At 40.6% G+C, this 26,206-nt stretch overlaps 1 protein-coding gene across 20 annotated transcripts in view; it reads right to left on the bottom strand.

The window, feature by feature from the left end:
- Positions 1–26,206, bottom strand: part of LOC112126064 (neurexin-1) — a 1,188,344-nt gene that overhangs the window by 304,758 nt on the left and 857,380 nt on the right. For all 20 annotated transcript variants that reach the window (XM_029911748.1, XM_024224457.2, XM_026652579.1 and 17 more), the window contains one exon: positions 20,995–21,176. In XM_029911748.1, the coding sequence (XP_029767608.1) occupies positions 20,995–21,176 (182 nt within the window). The remainder of the gene's footprint in view (positions 1–20,994; positions 21,177–26,206) is intronic.

Genomic DNA, 26,206 nt, shown 5'->3' with positions numbered 1-26,206 from the left:
CCGGCGGCTGGGGTCCGGAGGCAAGGAGGCTGCCCGAAGCCGGTAGCGCTCGGGCAGCTCGGCTCTTAAACAGAGCCGAAGAGTCAGGGGAGGAGCACAGAACCCGCGGGAGGGGAAGTGCCCGGCCGGCGGTATTTTTCCCGGACATGTTCGGCTTTTTGGCAATTCCCCCCGGACGGGGGTTTGATTACCGAAAAACCGGACGTATGGTAACCCTAGTGTCAAGATGACTGTGAGATAATCTGTATTGTTTTACCATAAGTATACAAGGGGTACAGCTCTACATTTCTTTCTTATACTGGGACAGTGTCATTTCCTGGATGCCCCAGCACTTGAAAAGTTGCTATACCAGATCAGTTCACTGGTCTATCTATCCCAGTGGTTCTCAGTCAGGGGTACACAAACTCTGGGGATCTTCCAGGGGGTACATCAACTCATCTAGATATTTGCCTACTTTTACAACAGGCTACATAAAAAGAACTAGCAAAGTCAGTACAAACTAAAATTTCATACAATTACCTGTTTATACTGGTCTATATACTACACTCTAAAATGGAAGTACAATATTTATATTCTAATTGATTTATTTTATAATTATATGGTAAAAATGGAAAGTAAGCAATGTTTCAGTACTAGTGTGCTGTGACACTTTAGTATTTTTGTGTCTAATTTTGTAAGCAAGTAGTTTTTAAGTGAGGTGAAACCTGGGGGTACACAAGAGCAATCAGACTCCTGAAAGGGGGACAGTAGTCTGGAAAGGTTGAGAGCCACTGGTCTAGCCAAATGCACGGCAGGGGAGGGGCTTCCCCAAGTCCCCTCCAGACCCCTCTTTGGGTCCAAATATTGGTCGTGATATATTCCCCACTGAACCATCGTACCAAAGGCGCTATCACTGTTTTAGTGAATACAGATGAAGCAAATCAAGATTTTACAAAGTGATTTTAAAAGACTTGTTAAACATCTCAGAGGGATGTAGTGGGGGATCAAACTCAGCAGAGGCATTGGGGGAAAATTCCACTGTCTTTTCAAAAATCTTTTGGCCTAGATTAAGTAAGAGATGGCATGTTGCTGCACCACCCACAGCAGAGCTCAGAGGAAGAGGCAGGAGGATAGTCAATTACTGCAGCCCTTTCAGGCTGTAGCTTACTTCTACCCTGCAATAGTTCACCTCTACTGGCTGGGATGAAATCAAGGCTACACCCATTCTACAGCCCTCTCTACCTGCTTGCACCGGGAGCAGTGGCACAAAGCATGCAGCCTGCTTTCCTCACCCCCTGTGCTTGATCTCTTGACATAGCTAAGCCCTGTTTGCTTGTGCAGGGCTACTTTACAATCTACTACTTAATAAGCAATCAAAAATCCTACAAAATCAGTATCACTTCCAAAGCACACATAAGCACAAACCAGTTTTGTATGTAATTCCAGGAAATTTAAGAAGATAATAATGATGTAAGAAATCCATCAGATACTCACTACATACATACATAGAACATAAGTGGGAGAATGCAAGTCAGATGATGCACAGTCTGGATTTCCAACATTGCTGCCTACTGCAGGAAAAATACAGCATGCACCTCTCAATTATTTTCAGTGAGAAAAGAAATCACTATAGGGAATCAATTAGGTTTGTCAGCAGTCCAGAAAATGTTTGTGACTGAAAACAGCCTCTTACTAACAACTCTAAGGGTCACAAGTAATAACCTTGTCATGTTGCTTGAATTCCTGATATTACACCTGTGTCAGGAAATAGGGAAGATTAATATGGTAATTTGAGATGCTGAACAATACTTCTGATACAAGACACATAAAATGCAGTCCTGGCACTGTCACAGCAGCAATTTTATTAATTATTTTTCTTCCAATTCAGTTAAAGGACACATATTAGCAGCCCAGCTGACTTTGTTACGGTGATGAGGCAAATCCAGCCCCCACCTCTGTGAATGCAGAAGTCTCAGATGCAGCAGAACTAGTGTAACTGAATTACACAAATTGGGGGTGAAGAAGAGGCTGGGAGAATTTGGGGGATGTGCCCACCTTATATAGCATGGAGCAAAGCTACACAGCACATTCCAGCATAGTACTAAGGGCAGGGTTAGTTGATTTACACCTACACAGATCCACTAGCCATTGCATGTTGCAATGTAGGAGCCCAGGGGACAGAAAAATTATTGCAGTCAGGGTCATGGAGCATCCCTGTAGTTGCTCTGTGGCTTGGATTAGGAGCCAAAGGAACCACCCAAAGTACAATCCAGCTGACTGGGCTGTGCTCTGTGCTCCAGGATTTGACCCTATGAGAATAATACTCAAAAGATAAAATCTCATCATATTCAAGTATATCTAGGTTTTATTATATTAACCCCGAATTATGCCATTTTGATAGCACTAAATAGCTTTTATTACTATAAACTATTTAAAAAAAATCTTCATGGCAAATATTTGCTAAGGTTAAGACAGCAAAAGATTCTTTTTTTGAAATAATACCAGCAGGTTTAACTTCAGTGAAGGATTATCATATTTTTAAACAGAATGTAATATGCACACATCACTGTGGCAAGAGAATGTTAAGCAACATTTCACTTCCACCCTGAAGTTATATCTGTGACCAGTGAGTTGGCCAAATAGCTCAACAACGAGAAAAAAATAAATTTACTTTCAATTGTATATTCTTCCTCCAACATACCCATAACGAATTACTCAAAAATCCCGCCAAGGTCAGTGCAGTTACTCTGGATTTACATCAAGGTAGAATGGGATCCCGTACTTTAACCAGACTGAATGCTTTTTTTTTTTTTTGGTAATGCTTGAATTGTGGGTGAGAGTGCATAGTTGATTATGACATACTCACCTTCTCTATTCTACCAGCTGAATAAAGATGGAGCATGCCAACACTGAGGAGCACATCAGGATTCCCCTCCCTTAGCCTGAAATACAGTGCACAATTCTCTGCTGGCGTAAACTGGCATGGCTCCAGTGGAGTAACTCCAAAGGAGCCACGCCAGTTTACACCAGCAGAGAATTTGGCCTTTATTTGCATTGCAGAGGGCAAGGAAATAGATATAGAATCATGGTCCTAATTCCTTGAGCACTGTACTGAAAATCATAGAATATCAGGGCTGGAAGGGACCTCAGGAGATCATCTAGTCTAACCCCCTGCTCAAAGCAGGACAAATCCCTAACTAAATCCCCAAATGGCCCCCTCAAGGATTGAATTTACAATACTGGATTTAGCAGGCCAATCCTCAAACCACTGAGCTATCCCTCCCCCCAAGAAAGCTAAACTTCTATATATTCAAAATATGTTCTATCATCTGTTTTTTGTCAGGTCAGCATGTTGGCAGTAGTTCTATACCAGGGGTTCTCAAACTGGGGGTCGTGACCCCTCAGAGGGTCATGAGGTTATTACATGGGGGGTTGTGAACTGTCAGCCTCCACCCCAAACACCGCTTCACCGCCAGCATTTATAAAAGTGTTAAATATTTTAAAAAGTGTTTTTAATTTATAAGGGGGGTCACACTCAGAGGCTTGCTGTGTGAAAGATGTCACCAGTACAAAAGTTTGAGAACCACTGTTCTATACAATACAGACAGGCATGGCTCCACTAATTAGGTGCCTGGACACTGGAGAATAGGGAGTAGGTGGGAGGGGGCAGTGGGATGAGAAGAGGGGGAGGGGAGAATTTGGGACGTGCAGGGCTGCGGTGGCCAGAGAAAGAGGCAACTTTCCGCAGCTCCAGGGCTGCAGCTGCCAGGGAGAGACGGCCCTCCTTCCCAGCCTCAGCTCTGTGGCTGCTGTGGTGGGGGAGACTCCCACTTCCTTCCCAGCCCCAGTTCAGGGGCTGCTGCGATGGGGGAAAGAGGGAGAGACCCCCGCTCCTTCCCCACCCCAGCTCAGGGGCTGCCGCGGCGGAGGAGAGAGGGCATATCCATTGCATTAGAAATTTAAGTCTACTGATATTAAAATATGAGTTGTGTGCTTTTATTTGTAGAACAAAAAACCATTAATTATTATTAAGGGTTTTTTTATGTAGCGTTTTTATCCAAAGCGCTTTATAATAGCTAGCTAAAGGTACAAACAGCATTTGGAAAGATCATGAAGTGGTCCGCCAAGACCCTCAGCAATTTTCAAGTGGTCTGCAAAAAAAAAAAAAAGTTTGAGAACCACTGCGCTAAGACATTGCCCAGTAATTCATGAATCTAGAACACCAGGGCTCCTAACAATAACCTAACCTTGACTGTATAATTGCATTAATGAAAAATATGAGATTCAAACCCATTTTTTAAACAAATCAGCATAACTTGGGGGGAGATGAGGACAGGGGCCAAAAAACAAACTCTTTGAAGCTGTCTCATTCAGTTCTCATTTTTAGTTTTTCATATTTTTACATTGAGCTGCATGAAAGCAAGAGTACAAATTACATTTCTAAAGGCCCTTTATCAATTCCACATCATTCTGTGATTGTGAGAATATATTAAATGCACCACCATCTTATTTTAGCCTGTGAGTGTATATCAGGTGATTTTTTCCAGACAGAAGCAATTAGAGTCTTGGAAAATTGCACGCAGAATGCTCCTAAGAATTGATCTGTAGAGAGCGATTCTTGCAGCACCAAACAACTCCAGTGTCCCATGGCACTACTGCAGGCAAGAGTTATTGCTAATTGAACAAAGCAACTTGCAGACATGTACAGAAAAACCTTGCAATTAAAAAACAGAGTTGCAGCATAATTGATATCTTACCAGGAACCTACATAGAATTTTCTATCAGGCTGAGCATGCAGTACATACATACATGCTAAAAATAAAACCTTTAAAATCTAAGGCTAACTGTCAATTTTATATTAAAACATTATTTTACAGTAGCTTTATCTGGAACTTGATGGTATTTGCATTGAAAAGTCTAAAAGCCTTCTTTGAAAATAAGCAACACAGAATCCTGTTGCCTCTTTCTGCTTCCTGCATAACAAATCAAAACACTACAAAGCTAGGGATAATAGGAAAGGTTCTGTGGGAAGGAAATAAAATAAAACCAGCTTGTCAAATGGGACTCCCTGCTGCTGAGTACCATGTGGTGTTCTAGTGAGTTGCATCTGTTCAGCTATTAAATATGTTGGTGAATATGATATAGACAGCAGTGACATTATCAAATATGCTGAGTGGTTATTAAATATCCATAGTGTAATCTTTTCACCTTTTTATTTTAATTAGTAAAAGTTACTGTCATTGTAAATTCACAGATTCTCATTCTCATTGTGTTTGTCCCTAAATGAGAAAGCATCAGTAGATAACCTATGGTTATGGAGTCTTAAACTTGCAGCTGCCGTGCAGGGAGTACCTGTACAGGAGCTCTGTGCTATTCCCTGGAATTCTCTGTGAAGAGGAAGGAATCCTCTATATGATTCTACTAGAATTTAAAAACTTAGACATCATCCATGCTTCATAGTGAATGGGATAAATTCATCCTAAACTGCCACCAGGTGCTACCACTGTAAGTGCATGTGAAGGAAGTAGAAAGTCTCCCAAGGATGGCAGATTGGAGTGAACGAAAGCAAGGAAGGAAGCATGGTCAGGGCTTCTGGGAATGCATTGCTTTAGCCCATTCCCTTCACCCCCTCGTTGCCTTGGCTGGTAGGGCTATTAAGGAGAACTGACCAAAACCTATGCTGCCTACCTTACTGGAAAACTCTGAGCGAAGTGGGAGTGGCTTTTCATAGGATCATAGAATCCAGGGGATCACTGCTGCTGCAGGGTCAGATGTTTACGCTTCCCTGCACTACCTTCCCTGAATCTGGGCCCACTTTTGCTCACTAACCATGACGATATCGGAGAATCTAGGCTGGCTAATTAAAACAAGTCTTGCATTATCAACTGCAGATTTTGTACACAATAAGTGGAACCTGGGGCACCAATGCTGCCCCAGTGTGATGCAGATTTCAAGATAATATCACATGGAATTAACAAAACTGAAGGACCCATGTATTCCTTTGTTCTTTCTGTATTTATTTCTTTTTTCAATTTAATCTAAGTAATTATAAAATGCCAAGGAATATGTGAGTCAGTTCCTTGAGTTAATCCACCCTCTGGAGCTCAAGAACTCTGCAGTTTAAATGGGCTATCAGGAACAGAGAGACACTTACTAAACACTTAATAGCAAAACACATCTGTTGTTACACTGCTTGTTATATTAAGCATTAACCACCACAATGTTGACAATGTTAATACATTTAAAAGCCTTGTCACATCCCATTGCTGTTGCAGAAATTCTTGGGATCAGCATGCTGTAAACAAAAAGAGAACTTAGCAGTGAGCTGACTAACGTGAAGAATTATTACAGAACTCTAGTGGCTAACCCAACCACACTTATCACAAAAAAAGACAGGAGAGGGGTTTTTTTTTTAAGTTACAAAGTTATACAACCTATTTATATCTGAAAAAGAGAATGGAAGAACCGTGTATTATTTGAATCACACAGCCAAAATTTGTTCTCTGATAGATTTTGGTAAGTCAAAAGTGGTTCTATAGATTTCAAGCAGACAGCATGTGACACTGGTGTAAGAGATCAGAATTAGAAACCAGTGACACTGGTGTAAAGTGAAGATGGATGGTTCTGTGGTTAGGCAGTCAGCCTAGGTTCAACTCTCTGCTCTGCCCATCACTTCCTGTGTGACCTTGGACAAGTCACTTAGTCTCTCTGTGTCTGTTCCCCATCTTTAAAATAGGATAGTAGCACATCCCTATCTCATAGGGGTGCTGTTGAGAATATCTACATTACAGATTGTGAGGCACTCAGACACCATGTTAATGGGGGCCATATAAATACTTTAGCTGGATAAGTGAGAAGAGAAGAGAATCAGCCCCAGTGAGCTAAACTCTGCTCTCGGTTACAGTACAAATCAATGGACTTCAGTTGAGCTACTCCTAATTTATACACTGGTGTAGATGTGAGGAGAATGAGGCTCGGACTGTTTACAGGAAGGCTGATAAATTGCTGCAACTGGAAAATATGAACCAGAATTAAGCAAAAGAAGATTCCAGTTTGGGAAAAGCAGCAAAAAATCACATAGAAAAACTTGAAATAAATAAGTGAGCCAATTAATTAATTATGAGTTATAATTATGCAGCTATCTCATAAAAACAGAAGAGTACTGATGCAGCTTTTCATTATTAGCCCAAAACGGTTAACTGTCATAGCAATGCTTACTTAAATAAATACTTTAAGCAAAGCATTTTGTCACATTGCCACTGCAACTTTCACTTTCCAACTCAGGGCTTGTCTACACTTACAGTGCAGCTGTGGTGGTTACTGAAGATGCTACCTATGCTAATGGGAGAGCTTCTCCCAGCAGCATATGTACTCCATCTCCCCTAGAGGCGGTAGCTATGTCGACAAGAGAAGCCCTCCTGTCAACATAGTGCTGCCTACACCGGGAGTTTGGTCATATACTGGCACATTGTACTGCAGCCCACACTATGTCCTCATACTCATTTAGAACTTACACAAACTGCCTTAAGGAGCTAAAAATGTAGCCAAGGACATGTAGAGGATGGTGACACAGTTGGCAACTTACATTATGTTGTTAGGAGAACTCATGATCAGTCAATAGTGTCTAAAAACTGCAAAATGGCTTCCACCCTGTTGCATATATATAAAGATAGATATAGATAATATATGTAAGCATTTCACTTGTTTTAGAGCCTGAGGACAATCTAAATGGCAGATGACTGACATTACTGTAGCAGTATGTTCCTGCAAATTGGACTGGAACAGGACATGTGGGCAGTGCCAAGTTCAAAGGTATATTATCAGCAATGACCTCCTTAAATGACTATCTTATAGAAACAAGGAAGGATGATCGATCAGTTAGGTGAGTGGAGATCAGTATCATCTGCCTGGCTTATCCAGAATTTGCCCTCGACCACAGAGAGCTTTTTATTCTATAAAGAATCCTTTGAACATATGGGCAAATAATTTCCAGTGATTCTGTGTTTCCTCCTTCAGGTGACATCTTACCAAATTATTTTGCTCTTACAACTAAGTGATAGTCTTTAAATCTTGGTAGCATGGTAAAATGGTCACTAGTGGTTGCATTAATAGTTTTTATATGTTGTAAAATTCTGTAGGAAGTTACTGTCGACGAATTAACTTGATGAGGCAAGATAGGAAAGGTAGTATATTTTATTGGACCAACTTCTGTGAGTGAGAGAGACAAGCTTTCTAGCTAAATGGAGTTCTTCCTCAGGATGAAAGCTTGTCTCTCTGACTAACAGAAGTTGATCCAACAAAAGATATTACCTCACCAACCTTGTCTCTCTAATATCCTGGGACTGACATGGCTACAAAAACACTGCATACATAAATTAACTTGGTGTCTTTTATATTTTGGTATCTTTTGTATCAAAGGAAGTACCATGGTAGCCAGTGCAGGGAATTATGGGATACAAAAAAGAAAACCGATATATGGTTGAAGCTGGAAAGAGTAAAGTCCGTTTGGGACCAAACCCTAAGGGGTGCTGACCATGTTGTAAAATTTGACCCTTTGCGAAGGAAGTGAGATAAGGAAGCAACAGAACAGAAGCCAGAAAAATATAGCAAGGATTGGCAGAGCTACTAACATGGGCAGAAGCTGAGGAAAGGAGGCTGAGTGGGAGAAGGGTTATTTATTTATGCATTAAAAGCAAGCGCCTGCATCCCTCTTTCTGAAGCCAGAATGTTGGTAAACATTCCACAGATGTTCATGCATTTTCACATATAAACAACCCAGTCAAGGAACATCTTCAGGGTAAGTCTCTTAGTAGTAACCACCTGCTTGTTTAGTTCTTTGCAATGAAACTGATCTAATCAATAGTCCTGCAGAGGAAGGGGCTTCCATGTGGGTACACCACACAGTGAATATGTTTATACTGAATTCTTCGTTCCTCCAGCTATGCAATATTATACAACAGGGCTCATTCTGAGGGGAAGAATCAGTATGTTGTAACTGATAGGCCCCTGGAGGCTGCCACCTGCTTTCTTTAGGATGTACTGAAGGATGTACTCTAAAATAAGTTCTTAGTATACATCAAAGAGAATACTTAAAATGACAGTGAATTTGTGTTTGAGCATTCAATAAGAAAAATGCTGAGATGAAGAAAGAGAGAAATAGAGAAAAAGAAAGAATCTATCATTTAAGGCACTAGATACACACTTTGACTCCCTTAGGAACTGATGGGCAGGATCTCCTGGGAAGCTAATATGAGGGGGCAAAGAGTCCAGGAGAGCTGGCTGTATTTTAAAGGAGCCTTATTGAGGGTGCAGGAACAAACCATCCTAAAGTGCAGAAAGAATAGCAAATATGGCAGGCGACCAACTTGGCTTAACAGTGAAATCTTCGGTGAGCTTAAACTCAAAAAGGAAGCTTACAAGAAGTGGAAATTTAGACAGATGTCTAAGGAGGAGTATAAAAATATTGCTAGAGCATGCAGAGGTGTAATCAGGAAGGCCAAGGCAAATTGGAGTTGCAGCTAGCAAGGGATGTGAAGAGTAACAAGAAGGGTTTCTACAGGTATGTTAGCAACAAGAAGAAGGTCAGGGAAAGTGTGGGACCCTTACTGAATGAGAGAGGTAACATAGCGACAGATGATGTGGAAAAAGCTGAAGTACTCAATACTTTTTTTGCCTTGGTCTTCACAAACAAGATCAGCTCCCAGACTGCTGCACTGGGCAACACAGTATGGGGAGGAGATGAGCAGCCCTCAGTAGTGAAATAACGGTTAAGGACTATTTAGAAAAGCTGGATATGTACAAGTCCATGGGTCCAGATCTAATGCATCCAAGGGGGCTGAGGGAGTTGGCTGATGTGATTGCAGAGCCATTGGCCATTATCTTTGAAAATTCATGGCGATCGGGGGTGGTCCCAGACGATTGGAAAAAGGCAAATATAGTGCCCATATTTTAAAAAAGGGAAGAAAGAGAACACAGGGAACTACAGACTGGTCAGCCTCACTTCAGTCCCCAGCAAAATCATGGAGCAGGTCCTCAAGGCATCCATTTTGAAGCACTTGGAGGAGAGGAAGGTGATCAGGAACAGTGAACATGGATTCACCAAGGGCAAGTCATTCCTGACCAATCTGATTGCCTTCTATGACAAGATAACTGGCTCTGTGGATATGGGGAAAGCGGTGGATGTGATATATCTTGACTTTAGCAAAGCTTTTGATATGGCCTCCCACAGTATTCTTGCCAGCAAATTAAAAAAGTATGGATTGGATTAATGGACTATAAGGCAAATAGAAAGCTGGCTAGATTGTCGCGCTCAACAGGTAGTGATCAACGGCTCAATGTCTAGTTGGCAGCCAGTATCAAGTGGAGTGCCCCAGGGATCGGTCCTGGGGCTGGTTTTGTTCAACATCTTTATTAATGATCTGGATGATGGGATGAACTGCACCCTCAGCAAGTTCGCAGATGACACTAAACTGGAGGGAGAGGTAGATAAACTGAAGGGTAGGGATAGGGTCCAGAGTGACCTAGATAAATTGGAGGATCGGGCCAAAAGAAATCTGATGAGGTTCAACAAGGACAAGTGCAGAGTCCTTCACTTAGGAAGAAAGAATCCCATGCACAGCTACAGGCTGGGAACCGACTGGCTAAGCAGCAGTTCTGCAGAAAAGGACCTGGGGATTACAGTAAACGAGAAGCTGGATATGAGTCAGCAATGTGCCCTCGTTGCCAACAAGGCCAATGGCATAGTGGGTGGTATTAGTAGGAGCAGATCAAAGGAAGTGATTATTCCCCTCTATTCGACATTGATGAGGCCACACCTGGATTATTGTGTCCAGTTTTGGCCCCCCCACTACAGAAGGGATGTGGACACATTGGCGAGAGTCCAGCGGAGGGCAATGAAAATGATTAGGGGGCTGGGGCACATGACTTACGAGGAGAGGCTGAGGGCACTGGGGTTATTTAGTCTGAAAAAAAAGAAGAGTGAGGGGGGATTTGATAGTAGTCTTCAACTACCTGAAGGGGGGTTCCAAAGAGGATGGAGCTAGACTGTTCTCAGTGGTGGCAGATGACAGAACAAGAAGCAATGGTCTCAAGTTGCAGTGGGGGAGGTCTAGGTTGGATATTAGGAAACACTATTTCAGTAGGAGGGTGGTGATGCACTGGAATGGGTTACCTAGGGAGGTGGTGGAATCTCCATCCTTAGAGGTTTTTAAGGCCCGGCTTGGCAAAGCCTTGGCTGGGATGATTTAGTTGGTGTTGATCCTGCTTTGAGCAGGGGATTGGACTAGATGACCTCCTGAGGTCTTGTCCAACCCTAATATTCTATGATTCTATATAAATCCATATAATAAATCAGAATTTTATAGTGACAATGTTAAGATTAAGAGACACTTTAGGAAGAGGCCATCAGGCTTAAAGTGAAACCCTGTCTATATTTAAATGTGGATTCCTACTCTTCCACCTGCCACCTCACTCTGGTCCCCTGCTGCTATAGAAACAAATCAAGGTTCTGTTTTCTCAAATTTATGGTATATTCTGTATTTCTTCTGCCTTCCCCAGTAACTTATTACATTTTTATTATTATTTATATGAAATGGTTTGACCTGACTCCCCTCTCTACTCCTAAACTTCTTAACTGACATTTAGGGCCTCAAGTTTCTGAATCGCTTACCAGTGTTAACAGTTTAGAAGTAAGAAGTTCCATCCTTTCTGTGGCGGGTTCCCCCCAGGGTGCCACCTGGAACTGGGGTACCACTGAGCCACTCCTGACCCACCAGTCTCGGCTCTCTCTTACACTGTACTGCTGTGACAAGCTGCCAAGCACTCCAGGCTTCAGCCTGCACTTTCATCATCATACATACAGGTAGGGATACATCCTGCTGCAGTTACATGCAGGCAGGCTCTTTGACCAGCCCTTGCATGGGAAGGCATCAGGTAGGGCACCTCCCAGCTCCTCAGGCACACATACCCTCTGGAATATAAACCCAGAATTATACCGTCTTGCACTGCAGAGGGAACTGTACATAATTAAGCTCAAAAATTCACTCCTCCCTCAATATAGAGAGGAATATGCAACAGCTTTCTGCCCCTGAATTATGATTTCCAAGCACTGGTTTAGATAAAGCAAATATATATATTAACTACAAAAGATAGATTTTAAGTGACTATAAGGGATAGGAAACAGATTACCTAGCAAATAAACAAAAAATGCAAACTGAGCTTAATATACTAAATAGATTGGATATGAATAGCAGATTCTCACCCTAAGTGATAATACAAGCAGGCTGCAGATTCTTTAGGGGCAAGCTGTACTTGCTTACAGCTTGGAATCCCCAGGTGTTCCATTCACAGGCTAAAAATCCCTTTAGCCTGGGTCCAGCACTTCCTCCAGTTCAGTCTTTGTTCCTCAGCTGTTTCCAGGAGTCTTCTTGGGTGGGGAGTCAGTGAGGAACCTAGATGATGTCACTCCCCTGCCTTACATAGATTTTGCATATGTCGGGAACCCTATGTTTCAAAGCTTGGTTCCTACGCCAGTCCGTGGAAAAATACTGGCATCCCAAGATGGAGACAAGACCTGGTCACTTGTCTCTGTAGAGTCAACAGCAGTCATCCCCCACAGGCTGTTCGGAGTGTTTACAGGAAGGCTCACCCAGTGGGAGCTAAGCTTCTCCTAAGGCCTATTGTTTCTTCCTAATGGCTCATTAATCTGAATGGGCCCTTCCCAGCCAGCCATCTAGACTGAGAGCATTTTGCTTAGTGGGCGTTGCCCAGGAATAGCTATATTTGAAATAGATACATAGTCAATATTCATAACTTCGGATACAAAAATGATACATTCATACACATAGGATAATCATATTCAGCAAATCAGAATATGGGATGCAGTGTCACACTTACAGCTGGAGCAGAAGGCCACGGCATGTGGACTTTGCACCACTGAAGTCAATGGAAGCTTTGCCATCATATTCAAAGGGAAAGGATCAGGCCCTTAGCACTGCAGCTGATGGAAGGGGTGGCCCACAGCATCTACAGTCTGTCTGCTACACTGGGGCTGGGACCAGGATGTTGTGGTGCTCAGGCATGAGGTGCACTGGCTATTTATTCAGTTCATGCTTTGGGTACAGTCTTTTTCTTTCATCACAAGGCAGTGGGTGGGATTCTCCTAAAAAAAAATACACATTTTCTTTTCTCCTCAACTCCATGGCAAGAGACTGAAGGGAAAGTGAGATCTTCCCTCCAAGACAGGAAAGAGGAGTAGGAAGATGAGGGGAGTTACTTCCTCCTGCACATTCCCCTGGCTGGAGAAAAAAGTAGGGGAAGGAATGGCCATGCAGGGTGAAGTGGGGAATCACATCGGACAGAGTACAGGTGCAGTATTGTAATAACAGGGATTCATGGTAGCACCAGGGAGTGCTCTTTGAACTGCTCCATGATTAGAATCACAGCAAACTATTTATCTTTATCAGCTTCCTTAACCCTATCCATAATGTTGACTGGTCACTTACATGTCTACTCTGTTCCACTGAGAATAAGCCTATCTCCATGAACCTCTCTCAGCAATTTGGGCTGATATGTCTAGCACTAACTTTGTTGCTCAAGGCTGTTCAAGGAAATATAAACCTTATTTGAACAAGATCTTCTGGGGAATGGACTGCACATGGGACTCAAGATGAGGGACTCACAAGGATCTTATATAGGATCTTTTTTTTAAAAAAAAAATCTATCTTTCTACTAATACAAACTAGTACGTTATCTAACTATTTTAAAGCATAACTGTTTCAGTGATTTTTCTACAATGCCAGATCAGTGATTGTTCCATTTAGCACATATTCCCTAGATTAATTCATTGCTCCCATACTAATTAACTTACATTTGTGTACAGTGAATCACATCTCTTACCTGCTGGTCCAATGATATAAATAATCTTTTGTGATTGCATTGCTTGTCATTGTTTACTCTCCCTCAAGTTGTAGAACCATATGCAAATCTGGAAATCTCTCTTTCACAATATTCTTGTCCAACTCATTTCTATACTAACATACGGACTGGGTGTTGTTAAAAAATTGGGCATTCACTGCCCACAATCATTGAATGTCCTGTGGTGTTTCCCATATAGTGAAACCCACTCATACAGTGAGTATAGTGAAAACCACAAATACCACAAACAGTAAATACTGAGCTGAGACAATGTGCATTTTTTCAAGACAATGCAGCAATATGTGCCTGTGCACATACCCTCCCATGCTTCCATATTACATGTACACAACATGGATACACACTATGTACACCTCTACCCCGATATAATGCTGTCCTCGGGAGCCAAAAAATCTTACCGCGTTATAGGTGAAACTGCGTTATATCGAACTTGCTTTGATCCGCCGGAGTGCGTAGCCCTGCCCCCCCGGAGCACTGCTTTACCGCGTTATATTCGAATTTGTGTTATATCGGGGTGCATTATATCGGGGTAGAGGTGTATTAGTATAGCCTTGCAAGGGACCTCTCACAATGTCCTAAAACAGTTTACTCGTGCATAAGGATGGCAAGTTTTTAAAAGTTATCTGGCCTTTCCAGAGGCTAGGAGTGAGTGCTGGGCCCATTAGGAAGTTGGGAATCAGTCCTTTCCAATGGTATAGGGCCTGTTTTCTGAGGGCTCAGCAATGCTAAAATATCAGGCCTGTAAAATATCAGGCTCCCTTCTCCCATTTTTGGTCTTGTAGGACTGTAAGTTTTTGGATTTTTAAGTCATGACATTTTTATGCATACACCAGCTATTGCTAACCCAAGACTGAATCCTAGCCATTCTGGACTTTGAGCAGGAGTAATTTTGGGAGGGGGAATGCCATATTTGGAAGGAGATGGAGGAAACATTTCTGTAGCAGTTTCTTCATCCACCCCACCCCCCAAAAAAGATGGGCATTTGAAGCTGCTCTGAGTTTTGGGGTGTTAAATATTCATGGAGAGATGAGTTAGACCCTGATTCTGCCCCTTTAAATCCAGGGAGAGTTTTGCCACTGACTTCAATGAGTGTAGGATCAAGCCCTTAGAATCTAATCCAAACATACGTTAGTCAATGGGAATCTTTCCACTGATGTCAATGGACTTTGAATCAGGCCCTTCATGAGTAGTGAACCAGTAAGGTGGTCAAATGAGTATAATAAATTCATTTATCATGGGACCCTACAATTTGTCATGGATATCTTCTTCATGTACATGGTATGGCGTGTGTGTGGGGGGGTACATCTAGGCCTGAGTCACATCTAGGCCTGAGTCACATCTAGGCCTGAGTCACATCTAGGCCTGAGTCACATCTCACCCCAGTTTTACTCTGGTATATCTCCATTCACCTGAATGGAGTTCATCTTACTTTACACCAGTGTAACTTAGAACAGAATCAAGTGCATCTATATTTTATATACACAAACTCTTACACAGATTAATTTATCTATAGAAACACTGTTTGGATCAGAGTGTGCACATACATTAGAGAGAAAAACCTACCACTTTATTCATGCTCAAAAAACTGCTTTCTAGCAGGCATACTATTTTTCCTCTTATTTGACTGTTTACCTCAGTCATTAGTCTCTGATGTGAACCTTGTCAAAAAGCTAAATATTATATTGAGTTTCCCTTATCTATCATGCTAGCAATGCTGCATCTTTAGAGGCTTTCAGGTTAATTAAACACGACCTCCCTCGTTTATATCCATACTGGCTGTCTTTAATCAAACCATACTTTCCTGGATGATATGCCACCACATCCTTTAAAATAGCTTCCAAGACTTCCCCACTGTGCAGTGTTAATCCTATTGGTCTATAGTTTCTGCGTGGTCATTCTCTAGATCATTTATAAAATAACAGAATAAAAAATTCTATTATTCAGTCCCTAGCAATGTCCCTTTAGTCTAGTGAAATTTTGAAAATATTGCTGTAGTAGCTTAGGATGTGATTCTCAGAAGTGTTCAGTGCTGGCCTAACTGCTCCCACTGAAGTCAGAGTGAGTTTTGCCATTGTCTTCAATGGCAGCAGAGTCAGACCAATGACAAGTGCTGTAGATATTTGTTATCAGGACATGGTGCTTTACCTACTTATAGTGTATCTACAACATTCGTAACCAGCTTTTCTTACTTATGGATCACCTAGCTCAGTATTCCTGTAAAACTGACCAGAATGGTTAAAACTCTGTCTTCTTCCGCCGTAAAGGCAAAGACATAGTACCTAAAATACTATAGTCTCTTTAACTCTCAGTATAAGCTCCCCATGCTCATTTTTGAATTAGAAGCACAGTATCTGCTTGTTTATCTCTCAGTCTATTCAGACTATTATACAAAAGGCATGAATAACGAAGTGGGATATAAAAATGTCTAACTCTGCCCTTCTTGGAATTCATCTTGCAAAGAAAGAGTTCGATTTTAGTATACAACTTAACAGCCTTTACCTCCTTGAGAAAAAAGGTCAAAAAGTCACATAAGTTATATTTGGATCAATTTAAAAAGGAAAACATAGTCTGTTATTGGAAATCTAAGCCCTTTTTCTTCACTGCTCCGGACAATAAAAGTCTCTTTGAAGAATGGCATATTTCTATGTCACCATCATAGTCATACAGACCCTTATCTCAGGATGTACTGGCCCTTTAAGGCAACCTTGTGGTCTAGCTCCTGATTTCAGCCTGCTCAGAATCGTAGTCCAGGGGACAATTGAAGGCTGCAATGCCAAGGGATGCTGCTAAAAGGAGGGTATATAAACAGCTCCCTTCCCTCTTAACAGTGTGTGTGTTTGTGAGAGAGAGAGAGAGAGAGAGAGGGAGAGAGAGACCAAGGGCTTCTCTACATTTTGGGTGCTACAGTTGCACAGGTATGGGGCTCTGTAACTATGCTGAGGTACAGTGATAGAAGGGATTTTTCCATCGCTGTAAGTAATCCAACTCCCTCAATGGCAGGCAGTAACTAGAAGATCAATGGAAACATTCTTCCATTGATCAAGCCACATCTACATGAGGGTTAGGTCAAAAGAGCTAGTGCGCTCTGGCGAGTGAATTTTTTAAGTGTAGACTAGCCTCTATCTGGGAAAGAGCAGGAAGTGTTGGTCTCTCCGGGGAGAGCCTCTGGGGAGAAGCAGGAGCTGCTGGTAGTGTCCTCATCAAAGGCCTTGGAAGGGAACTGGATGACTATGTAGAAGCCACCCCAGGGAGGTTGGGGGGACATTTGATTATTTGAACACCTATGTTTATTTGGATGGAGAGTCAGACATGAGAGTCAGACATGGACAATCCCAAGAGGGAAGAAATCAATGAACTATACTAGAACTATCTGCTCTTTATCCTGGGAACAGGTGGAAGAAGTGGCACTGGTGAAATGAATGTAGACTGAGGCTTGGATGTGACATATGCTTCCTTTTCTAGGGCCCAAAACCAGAGCTATAGGGCAGGAATTCCTCTTCACCTTCACAGTACCAGTCAAATGAGAAGCTGTCACAACCATAAAAAGCAATTGCTTTATTTTTAGGATATTTATGTCATGCTAATATACCTTTATTTAAAACATAAGGTGCAAAAATTCCCACCTCTGTATAAAGCTCGTGCTGCAGTGGGGGTGGAATTTTATTATAATTCACCTTGGAATTTAAAATACTGGCATTGGGACTGCTAAACATCTGGTGGAGATAGAGATTACATAGTATTTGAAATGTCTCCCGTATTAACAATGGTTATTTGGGAGATACAATGATTACTTGAAATAAATTGTTTCTAGTCTAATGCCAAGGCTATGATTCAGATGATCAAGTAGCAATTTTCTAAATCAGAATTGGTTATGAGTTTGGTTTCATTATTAGGTTTATTTCTTCATAAGGTAAACAGAATAATATGTAGGGAAAACACATATTAAGTTTCCCTAATCAGACTTGTGGTGTTCTCTCCTGTTTCCAGAATGAAAGACTTTAAAAGAAAGCTGCACTTATATTCCTATTCTGAAATGTCATATGTCAAGTACCATTCCCCAGCATGCTTGTATAACCTATTTCACATATTTGATATTAAGGTTTTTGACTAAAAGCAGCAGTTCTGAATTTCCTTGACCACTATCATGATGAAAATTGCCCTCCTAACCCATCCTACAAATGTGTGTAATGCTAAGCCATTCAAGAGGGTTCAGGTATGCTTTGTAATACTGGAGCTCGATATCAGACACAAGAACCAGCTTCCAATGCATTTTAATACTGAGGCATAAATCATAAGAAGAGGACTTTTGTTAAAAAAATGTGCCTGATTTTAAAAAGGAGGCTACGCATACATGTGCATTTATTTTTGCACAGGCATTTATTGCAAATGCCAATGTAAATCCATTACGCATATGTTCAATAGATTTTAGATCCACTTCTGAACATACTAGATTTGCACACATACTTGCAATAAAAGTGTATACAAAAATGTATCAGCTGGTGCATGACCAAGATCATGTGGAACTCTTTCCTTCCCCGCCACTCAGTCACGCCCAATATATTTTATTTTAATAGTAAAACAGTAAAATTCTTCTTCTTCATACAACATCAGTGAGAGATGGAATTTTTGGATGACATAAAGCCCTAATGCTACCATTGTTACAGGTGGTTTAATCTTTCAGAAAGATTGCAGCTGCCAGCAGGCTGAAAAAAAGAAACTTTACTCCAAAATATTATTTTACAAATGCAGTTTATATGCAGAACTCAGAGTTTATACATACCACTTCATGAAGATTTCCTAATATCTTACTGAGCAAAAACAAAATTTAGCTACAATTTTCAAAACTGCTTAAGTGACATAGGCACCTAAGTCTTGTTGACTTTCAATTTGACGTAGGCTTCTAAGTTTCTTAGGTGCTTCTGAAAATGTTACCCTCCAACTTTCTTTTAAATACTATTCTGATTCCTAATCGGTACTGGGAAAATACATTCTAGTAGCATTCTAAGATTCCTCTAATACAATTAAATTACAGTGATGGCCCTTAAAAAATGCTGATTGTCTTAGGTAATTTCCATGAGCATGTATGTCCCTGCTAGAGAATAAATTCTCAGCAAGGGTTTTTCCCCCATAGAAAACTCTCTTCATTTGTTTCAAGTTTTGCTCTATTGCTATCAGGGACTATGGACCTTGAACACAGGCCCCCAGGGCACCCAAGCACTAGCAAGTGCCAATCTGCTACCCAATGCTTTGCTAAAAGCTGCTAGAATAGAAATAGAATCCTGACAGAGGATTCCAGTCCTAGATTCTAATTGGCAAAATGCTGGGGGTCCTGCTTGGTTCACAACTTCTATATAAACCCAACACAAGAACCAGAAGTTGTTCATGCAACTGGGTTCTCCCTGTTAGGGCTGCTTCCCCTGTAATACCTGCTCCTACAGATTTCCTGGTAACCTGACCCTGTCTTCCTCGAGACATCTGACTCCTGGTTTGCCCTCTGGCCTGTCTTGGACTCTGACCTTCTGGTATCTGACCTAGACTGACTGCCGATTCCTGCTCCAACCACTAGGTAAGACCATCGATATCCCGGTTGTGATACCTGCAAAAGAGACTGTGTCGAGACTTCCAAACATCACTGATGCCACGAGATCAGCAGGAGGCCCGTGCCATTTAATGGAGCTGTATTGACTAGAACTTCTAAAGTTGGTAGCATCTCCCATGAGACTCTTTGAAATAAGATTCTTCAACATGGAGGAGAGGATGCTGGCAGTATTATATTTCTGCCCTACGTTTGACCAGGCTAATAAGGGACAATTTATTTTTCCCATCCCAAACCCACCCTAGCCTGTCCATTCTTCCAACCCAGATCTCCACATCTTAGGAACACTTTTTAGTTACATCTACACTACAAGCTAGGAGTACAAGCTACTTGTGTAACAATGTTAGTCCTGGGATTGGAAGACATACTTTTCATCAAGGAAGACTTGATCTCTGCAGCCTGAGAGATACTTGCCTTGAAAAAATTGAAGTCTTGGATCTTTTGGCATCAGAGAGAAGCTGCCTTTTGAAACTAAGATTGCACTCTACAGTCAAATAATTGGATAAAATGGCTGGCCATTAAGGAAAGGCATGGAAAAGCTTTAAATTCATTTAAGGGTTTCATTCTTTCTTTATTTGATCAAAGCAGTAAGTGAAGGAAAACTCACTCTAGAATGCAAAAGCACCTTTACCGAAACAAGAGGGCAAGGTGTGTATGTAGCAGGTAATTGAACACTGTAGTCCCTGTAATTCAGCAGTATACTCCTGTATGATTTGGGAAGGATCATTGCAGAAAGTTTTCTGAGGGTAAAAGTGTAATTGGTTATAGATCAATAGGTAATTTCTTTCAAGAAAAAACTACTCTTGTTTCTGGAAGTATCAAGGTTCTTAAATAAAAATCAAGCTAATATATTAACAAAGTTGAGATTAATCTGAGCAACAAGATTTTATATTGCCCTAGTTAAGTTTATTTCAACTGATCATTTATTTATGTTGCCATAAAAATCCAGATGCTTTCAATTTTGATTGCTAGCTATTTCCTTTAAGGCAACTGAAATTACTTTTCTAGACTTCCCAGTGTGACAACTGTGTTTTCTACTGAAAATTTATCTCTGCACAGTAATGGTAGAATCAGTGGACTCCTTTTAGTATTAACAATGAGTATGCTCAGTCGTGATCATTATAATTCCTCCAACAGTTTTCACCTGAAATCCTCCTAGACTAAGGCACCTTCCTTTGACATTGCTAAGTCCTGTTTCATGTAATTAGACTGGAGCAAATAGCTATATTTGTTTGGGTATTACAGTGCAATTTTTAATTGAAAAAGCCATATAAAGGAGTGCTATATAAAGGCATTTTGAGTATGTCTGAAGTCCTGTACAGAACTGTATATTATAAGCCATAATCATTTAATTCATTATTGATCTTATAATTATACAACAATTTTAGATAAAGAATAGTTAATAAACTGCAATACTTAGACTATAAAAAGGTATGATCGTTCAAGACATATATAGAAATAAGTTTCAATTTGTTGATAATACTTACAATATGCAGCTCTAAATAGTCTCCAAGCCCAGTAGAACTGTCTACGCGTACCAAAACTGCTTCTTTTTGAACAGTGCTAAACCCTATTGCCAGTCTGTCAGCACGAGTGCTTGGCCGATCATTAGGAGGCCACGTGTATGTGATTTGTCCACCACCTTTGCTAAAGATATATGTTGTTCCCGCTGTAAAACAGAAATAAAACCATTTAGTTCATTTGCACCAGTGTCAAACTGCATGGCAAAAAGTGTGCTCTACAACAATCAAAATGCTCTCTATAGACAACGGAACTGCAAAAATGAAACAAAGCTATATCACAGTTTGGAGGAATCTTAAAATCTGCCAGCAAAATATTTTACAGCAAACTAAGTATTATTGCTTTTTTATACAATACAGTCCATGCAGAATACAGTATAATTGCATAGTATAATTCTAAGGACCATGGACCTGATTCAGGAAGGCATCCCTATTCAATAAAGCATTTAAGCATGTGCTAAAAGTTAAGCTCATGCTTACCTGATTTCCTGATTCTTCCTAAATCAGGACCCAGGTGGAGAAGAAATCATGTACGGCAGTTATTTCATGATTGACTAAAGATACAACACCATATATCCATCTATGCAATGAAAATGGCATGCAAGATATGATGTGTCATCCTGCACAGTGAAGCAAAATGTAACAAATATATTCAGATACAACTTTTATGAGTATAAGTTTTATCGGCTTGTGACAGATGAGATAACTAATGGAAGGGCAACAACATGCCTCTAATGGATAAACAATCTATTCAGCATTGTCAATCATTATGTGCAGTAATTGGCAATATATACAGTTCTAGTAGAGAGCTTCCAATGGCAGAAATATTTCCATGTTGTTCACAATACCAAATATGCACTTATAAAAGCTAGGTTCTGTATGAAACAAATCTTAGGGTTCTATGATCAGATAATATGTTTAAAGGGCACACATTTAACTTCACCATCACTTGCACATTTTCTATGAACTAACATAGCTATTTACCCAAGAGTTTTCAATATACAAAAGTGTATCCTTAAAACAGCATCCAATGTGATAACTGTACATTTGATCTCTGATTTACAATGCAGTCAGAAGTAGTCCTCTTTTTTTGAATATGGAACAGGAACTTCGTAAGTCTTATATAAACTGAACACTTTCCTATAGAGCAGTGTGACAAGACGCAATTTTTCACATTTTGTTGTTCAGAATTTTATTGTAATTTTGTTTTTTCCTTTCATATTGTACAGCTAGGCAAATACTACAAAAAAGTTCTCTGAACATTCACTGGAATTTAAATTGAGGACATAGTATGGAGATGTAAATAAGAAGTATTGTATAGCTAGACCTCTATTCCAGCTTCAAAGAACCATGACCTCTCCATATAGACAGCTTTGCCTGAGATCTCAAAGAAACTGAGTTACATTTTCCTTTTAAAGAATATTTCAGGTTCACTTCTGACACAACTTTTCTGCTAGTATTACCAATCTACTAATTAGCTTTGCAATTATGTGGTTCCTGTTATAATCCATTTTATAATATTATTTCCTGTTTTGTGCCATGGCCTTGAAAAAAGTGTAAAATACACTTTAACTCAACAATCCTGTCTGACAGCTCTGAGAGTCAACACATTCTCTTGGCCTCTCTCTTGATGGCAAGTTGCCAACTGGCTGCAAGGAAACCTGTCAGCCCTCTTTAGCAGGGACAAACAGGAGTGTGTGTGAATCATAGCCCTAGCACCTAAGGTGCTGTTTAAACTTCAAGTCAAGTCAGAGTTCTGCACTATTCTTGTGCACTGTAGACAGCATACTGAAGGTTTAGGCAGTCATAAAGGTGGTTGCTGATAGCCATGGGCATAGGGTGTGTGGGAGAGAAGTCTGTCAAACAGCAAGAATTCAGCTTACATTAACTGAAGTGCTCAGTAACTGCTGTAAAGCATTTCATAATAGTAGACAGGGATAGCTGCATCTCTAAAGACTGATTATATGGGTACTGCCACTTCTGGTGGTCCAAAAGCATCTGTCTATGGCACTAGTGTTAACACCTTGAGCAATGTAGTGAGTGATACAGTTCAGATTGTCATATTGTGTATGCCACATTAATTCCCCAAAGGATGGGATTTACCCTCAGTACTGTAGTATTGGGGGCTGGATCCAAAGCTCTTTGAAGTCAACAGGAGTCTTTCCACTGACTTCACAGGCCTTTGGATCAGGCCTTGAATGAGGTTCCTATAAAAAACAGCATAAATAAGGAATACAATTCTGTACAGTTCAGTGCTAGAGGATACTATTAGAACAGTACAAAAGATATAAATGAGGGGGAGGGTGTAATTTTCCTTTCCTTGGTTGTAACAGATGTGCTACTTGAAGATTTTTTTAAAATGAGGAAAAAGAAGATTCACCTGTTAAATGACAGTGGAGCCATATTTGTACATAATGCATACAATGGTCCCTAACCAAGTCCCCAAACCTGAACATCTCCAGACACTGACATTCTTATCTAGACTGGATCTGTGTAGTACAGGCCCTCCCCTAAATACTGTCCACCCAATAAACTGGTGAGCAATTCATCCCACACTATCTTTGCAATGATGTCAAGGTCAATGCTAGAAGAACTGCATAAATCAAGGCATACATTTTAAATTACTCAAAGGCTACTTTAAATTTACAAATTTGTCTTTCTGTAATTATTCATGAAGTAAGTACATGATTTTCCATCAGATCCTCCCTTTTGTCTCATTGCCCATCACTTTCATAGCCATGCATACTAACTGAACGTCTGATAACAGGCTAATTAATCCATGTTAACAAATACAGAACTGCCTTTGTATAAGCTACACAAGAAGTCACGTTCCTTGAGTTTCCTAAGTTAATTATGCAAAAATGGCCCTTAAGCTGAGAATAGGCCATTTAGTGTTTATATTTCAAGAAAGGCAAATATAATAATGTAAAATTCATTACTCAGGGATTGATCTTAGCTTATTGTCCAATCTTTGCCATAAACTATTAAAGCCTACAAAATATCTAAACAATTGTTCCAAACCAGCTTGCTTGCTATCAGATATAGGCTTGGTCTACACTACTAACTTATGTTGGTATAACTACCACATCCCTGAGGCCTGGTCTACACTACGACTTTAATTCGGATTTAGCTGCGTTAATCCGAATTAACCCTTCACCCGTCCACACTACAGAGCCAGTTAATTCGAATTAAAGGGCACTTAAAATCGATTTCTGTACTCCACCTCGACGAGCGGAGTAGCGCCTAAATCGATTTTGTTAATTCGAATTAGGGTTAGTGTGGCCGCACACCACCAAATTACTGTGTTTAAATTAATGGGGTAGTGTGGCCGCACACCACCGAATTAATGTGGTTAAAAACCGAATTAATGTGCTTAGTGTGGCCGCGCACAATCGAATTTATACAACCTGTTTCCCAAATTCGAATTATCTAAATTCGGATTAATCCCGTAGTGTAGACATACCCTGAGCAACGTAGGGCTTGTCTACATTACTCGCAGGATCGACAGGCAGCAATCGTTCCAGCAGGGGGTCGATTTATCACGTCTAGTCTAGATGCGATAAATCGACTGCCGAGCACTCTCCCGTTGACTCCAGTACTCCACCAGAGCGAGAGGCACAGGTGGAGTCGACGAGGGAGCGTCAGCTGTCGACTCACCGCCGTGAAGACACCGCGGTGAGTAGATCTAAGTATATCGACTTCAGCTACATTATTCACATAGCTGAAGTTGTGTAACTTAGATCAATCCCCCCCTTAGTGTAGATCAGACCTTAGTTATCCAACCTAACTCCCGGTATAGACAGCACTATGTCAATTGGAGGGCTTCTCTCGTCAACACAGCTACTACCTCTTGGGGAGGTGGAATACCTACGCTGACAGGAGGAACTCTCCCATCAGCATACGTAGTGGCTTCACTAAATGCTACAGCAGCACTATAAGTATAGATGTAACCTATGCCTGCTTGGTGTGGTTCTCTGTCCCCTCTAGTGGCACCTAACTCAGCCAGAAATTGATGAGTTTGCTACAGCCTTAACTAAGAGCTGTGTGGCTTTTTGCTTATGCAGTAGAGGCTCATGCATTTAGCTCCAGAGGTCCCAGGTTCAATCCCACCTGCCAATAATCGGGGTCTGTTGGCATTACACAGACAAGCTCTCCAATCCATTCAAAAACAACAGAAAAAAGCTAGTTCACTTTCCCCACAAAGACTTTTATGCTGTCTGACAAACCTTACCATTTCTTTGCTATTCTTTCAACACCGTGCCACTGTAAAATAATTAAGTTCCTTGTTCTTTTTTCAGTTTATGGCATTGTTTTGTTTGGGACTAATCAGCTCAACTGCACTCAAAGCAGTGGAATTAGATTGTCAAGAGCAGTGATACTCTTACCATGGTACTCAGAAGCTACATGCAAGTCTGTAACAAGCAGTTTGCAGCTCTTAGCTGCACAATATACTATACCATTCTTTATGGTCTTGTGAATCAGGAAAGAGAGTTTAGAAAACATGTCCATAGAGCTCTTTGAGATTTCTAACCTTAAAGTGTGGCTCTGATGGTAATAAACCACCAGTGGTCAGAAACAGTAATGGTTTTTCATGGCTTGGGTCTCTCAAGTCCTACTTGTTTGCAAAATTCATCTTTCTGAAAAACTGTGTTCATTTCTGTATAGCCTGGCAGCAACTCAAGGCTATCTGCTTACCCATATAGTATTAAACAGATACATATTTTGTTTAGTATCCATTTACTGTGTCTATTATTGTATATAATTGCAAAGCTTTTCAATAGTATGACTCTAACATTGAATATGATATATTTGAATGTTTCACTCAAATCAAACAACATACCTGCATGCTTTTTACTTTCCTCATGTTCATCTCAATTTTGTGTTAAGATTTTATGTATATTATCTTTCTGTATAATACGGTTTTTCCCATGTAATGTTGGTATTTTAATGTTTACTTTCTCCACTAAAATGGCAATGTGTGGCATATTAAATTAGGCCAAGTGGTAGTTTTATTGAGCTATGGAATTCTAGTGTATCATAAAAGGTCTAAAAATTGAAACACATAAAACTCAATAAAAACCCTGCATTTTGTTACTTTAATAAAAAAGTAAAGTGCTTTTTAACTATTAAAAAACAGGGAGTTTCGCAAGGGAGTTCTCCAGGTGAAGGAGGAGCAATA

The sequence above is a fragment of the Terrapene carolina genome, unplaced genomic scaffold (genome assembly GCF_002925995.2).
Source record: "Terrapene carolina triunguis isolate 2854851 unplaced genomic scaffold, T_m_triunguis-2.0 Scaffold121, whole genome shotgun sequence".
Lineage (NCBI taxonomy): Eukaryota > Metazoa > Chordata > Testudines > Emydidae > Terrapene > Terrapene triunguis.
Note: the sequence above shows the minus strand (reverse complement) of the source record. Positions and strands in the feature narration are given on the sequence as shown.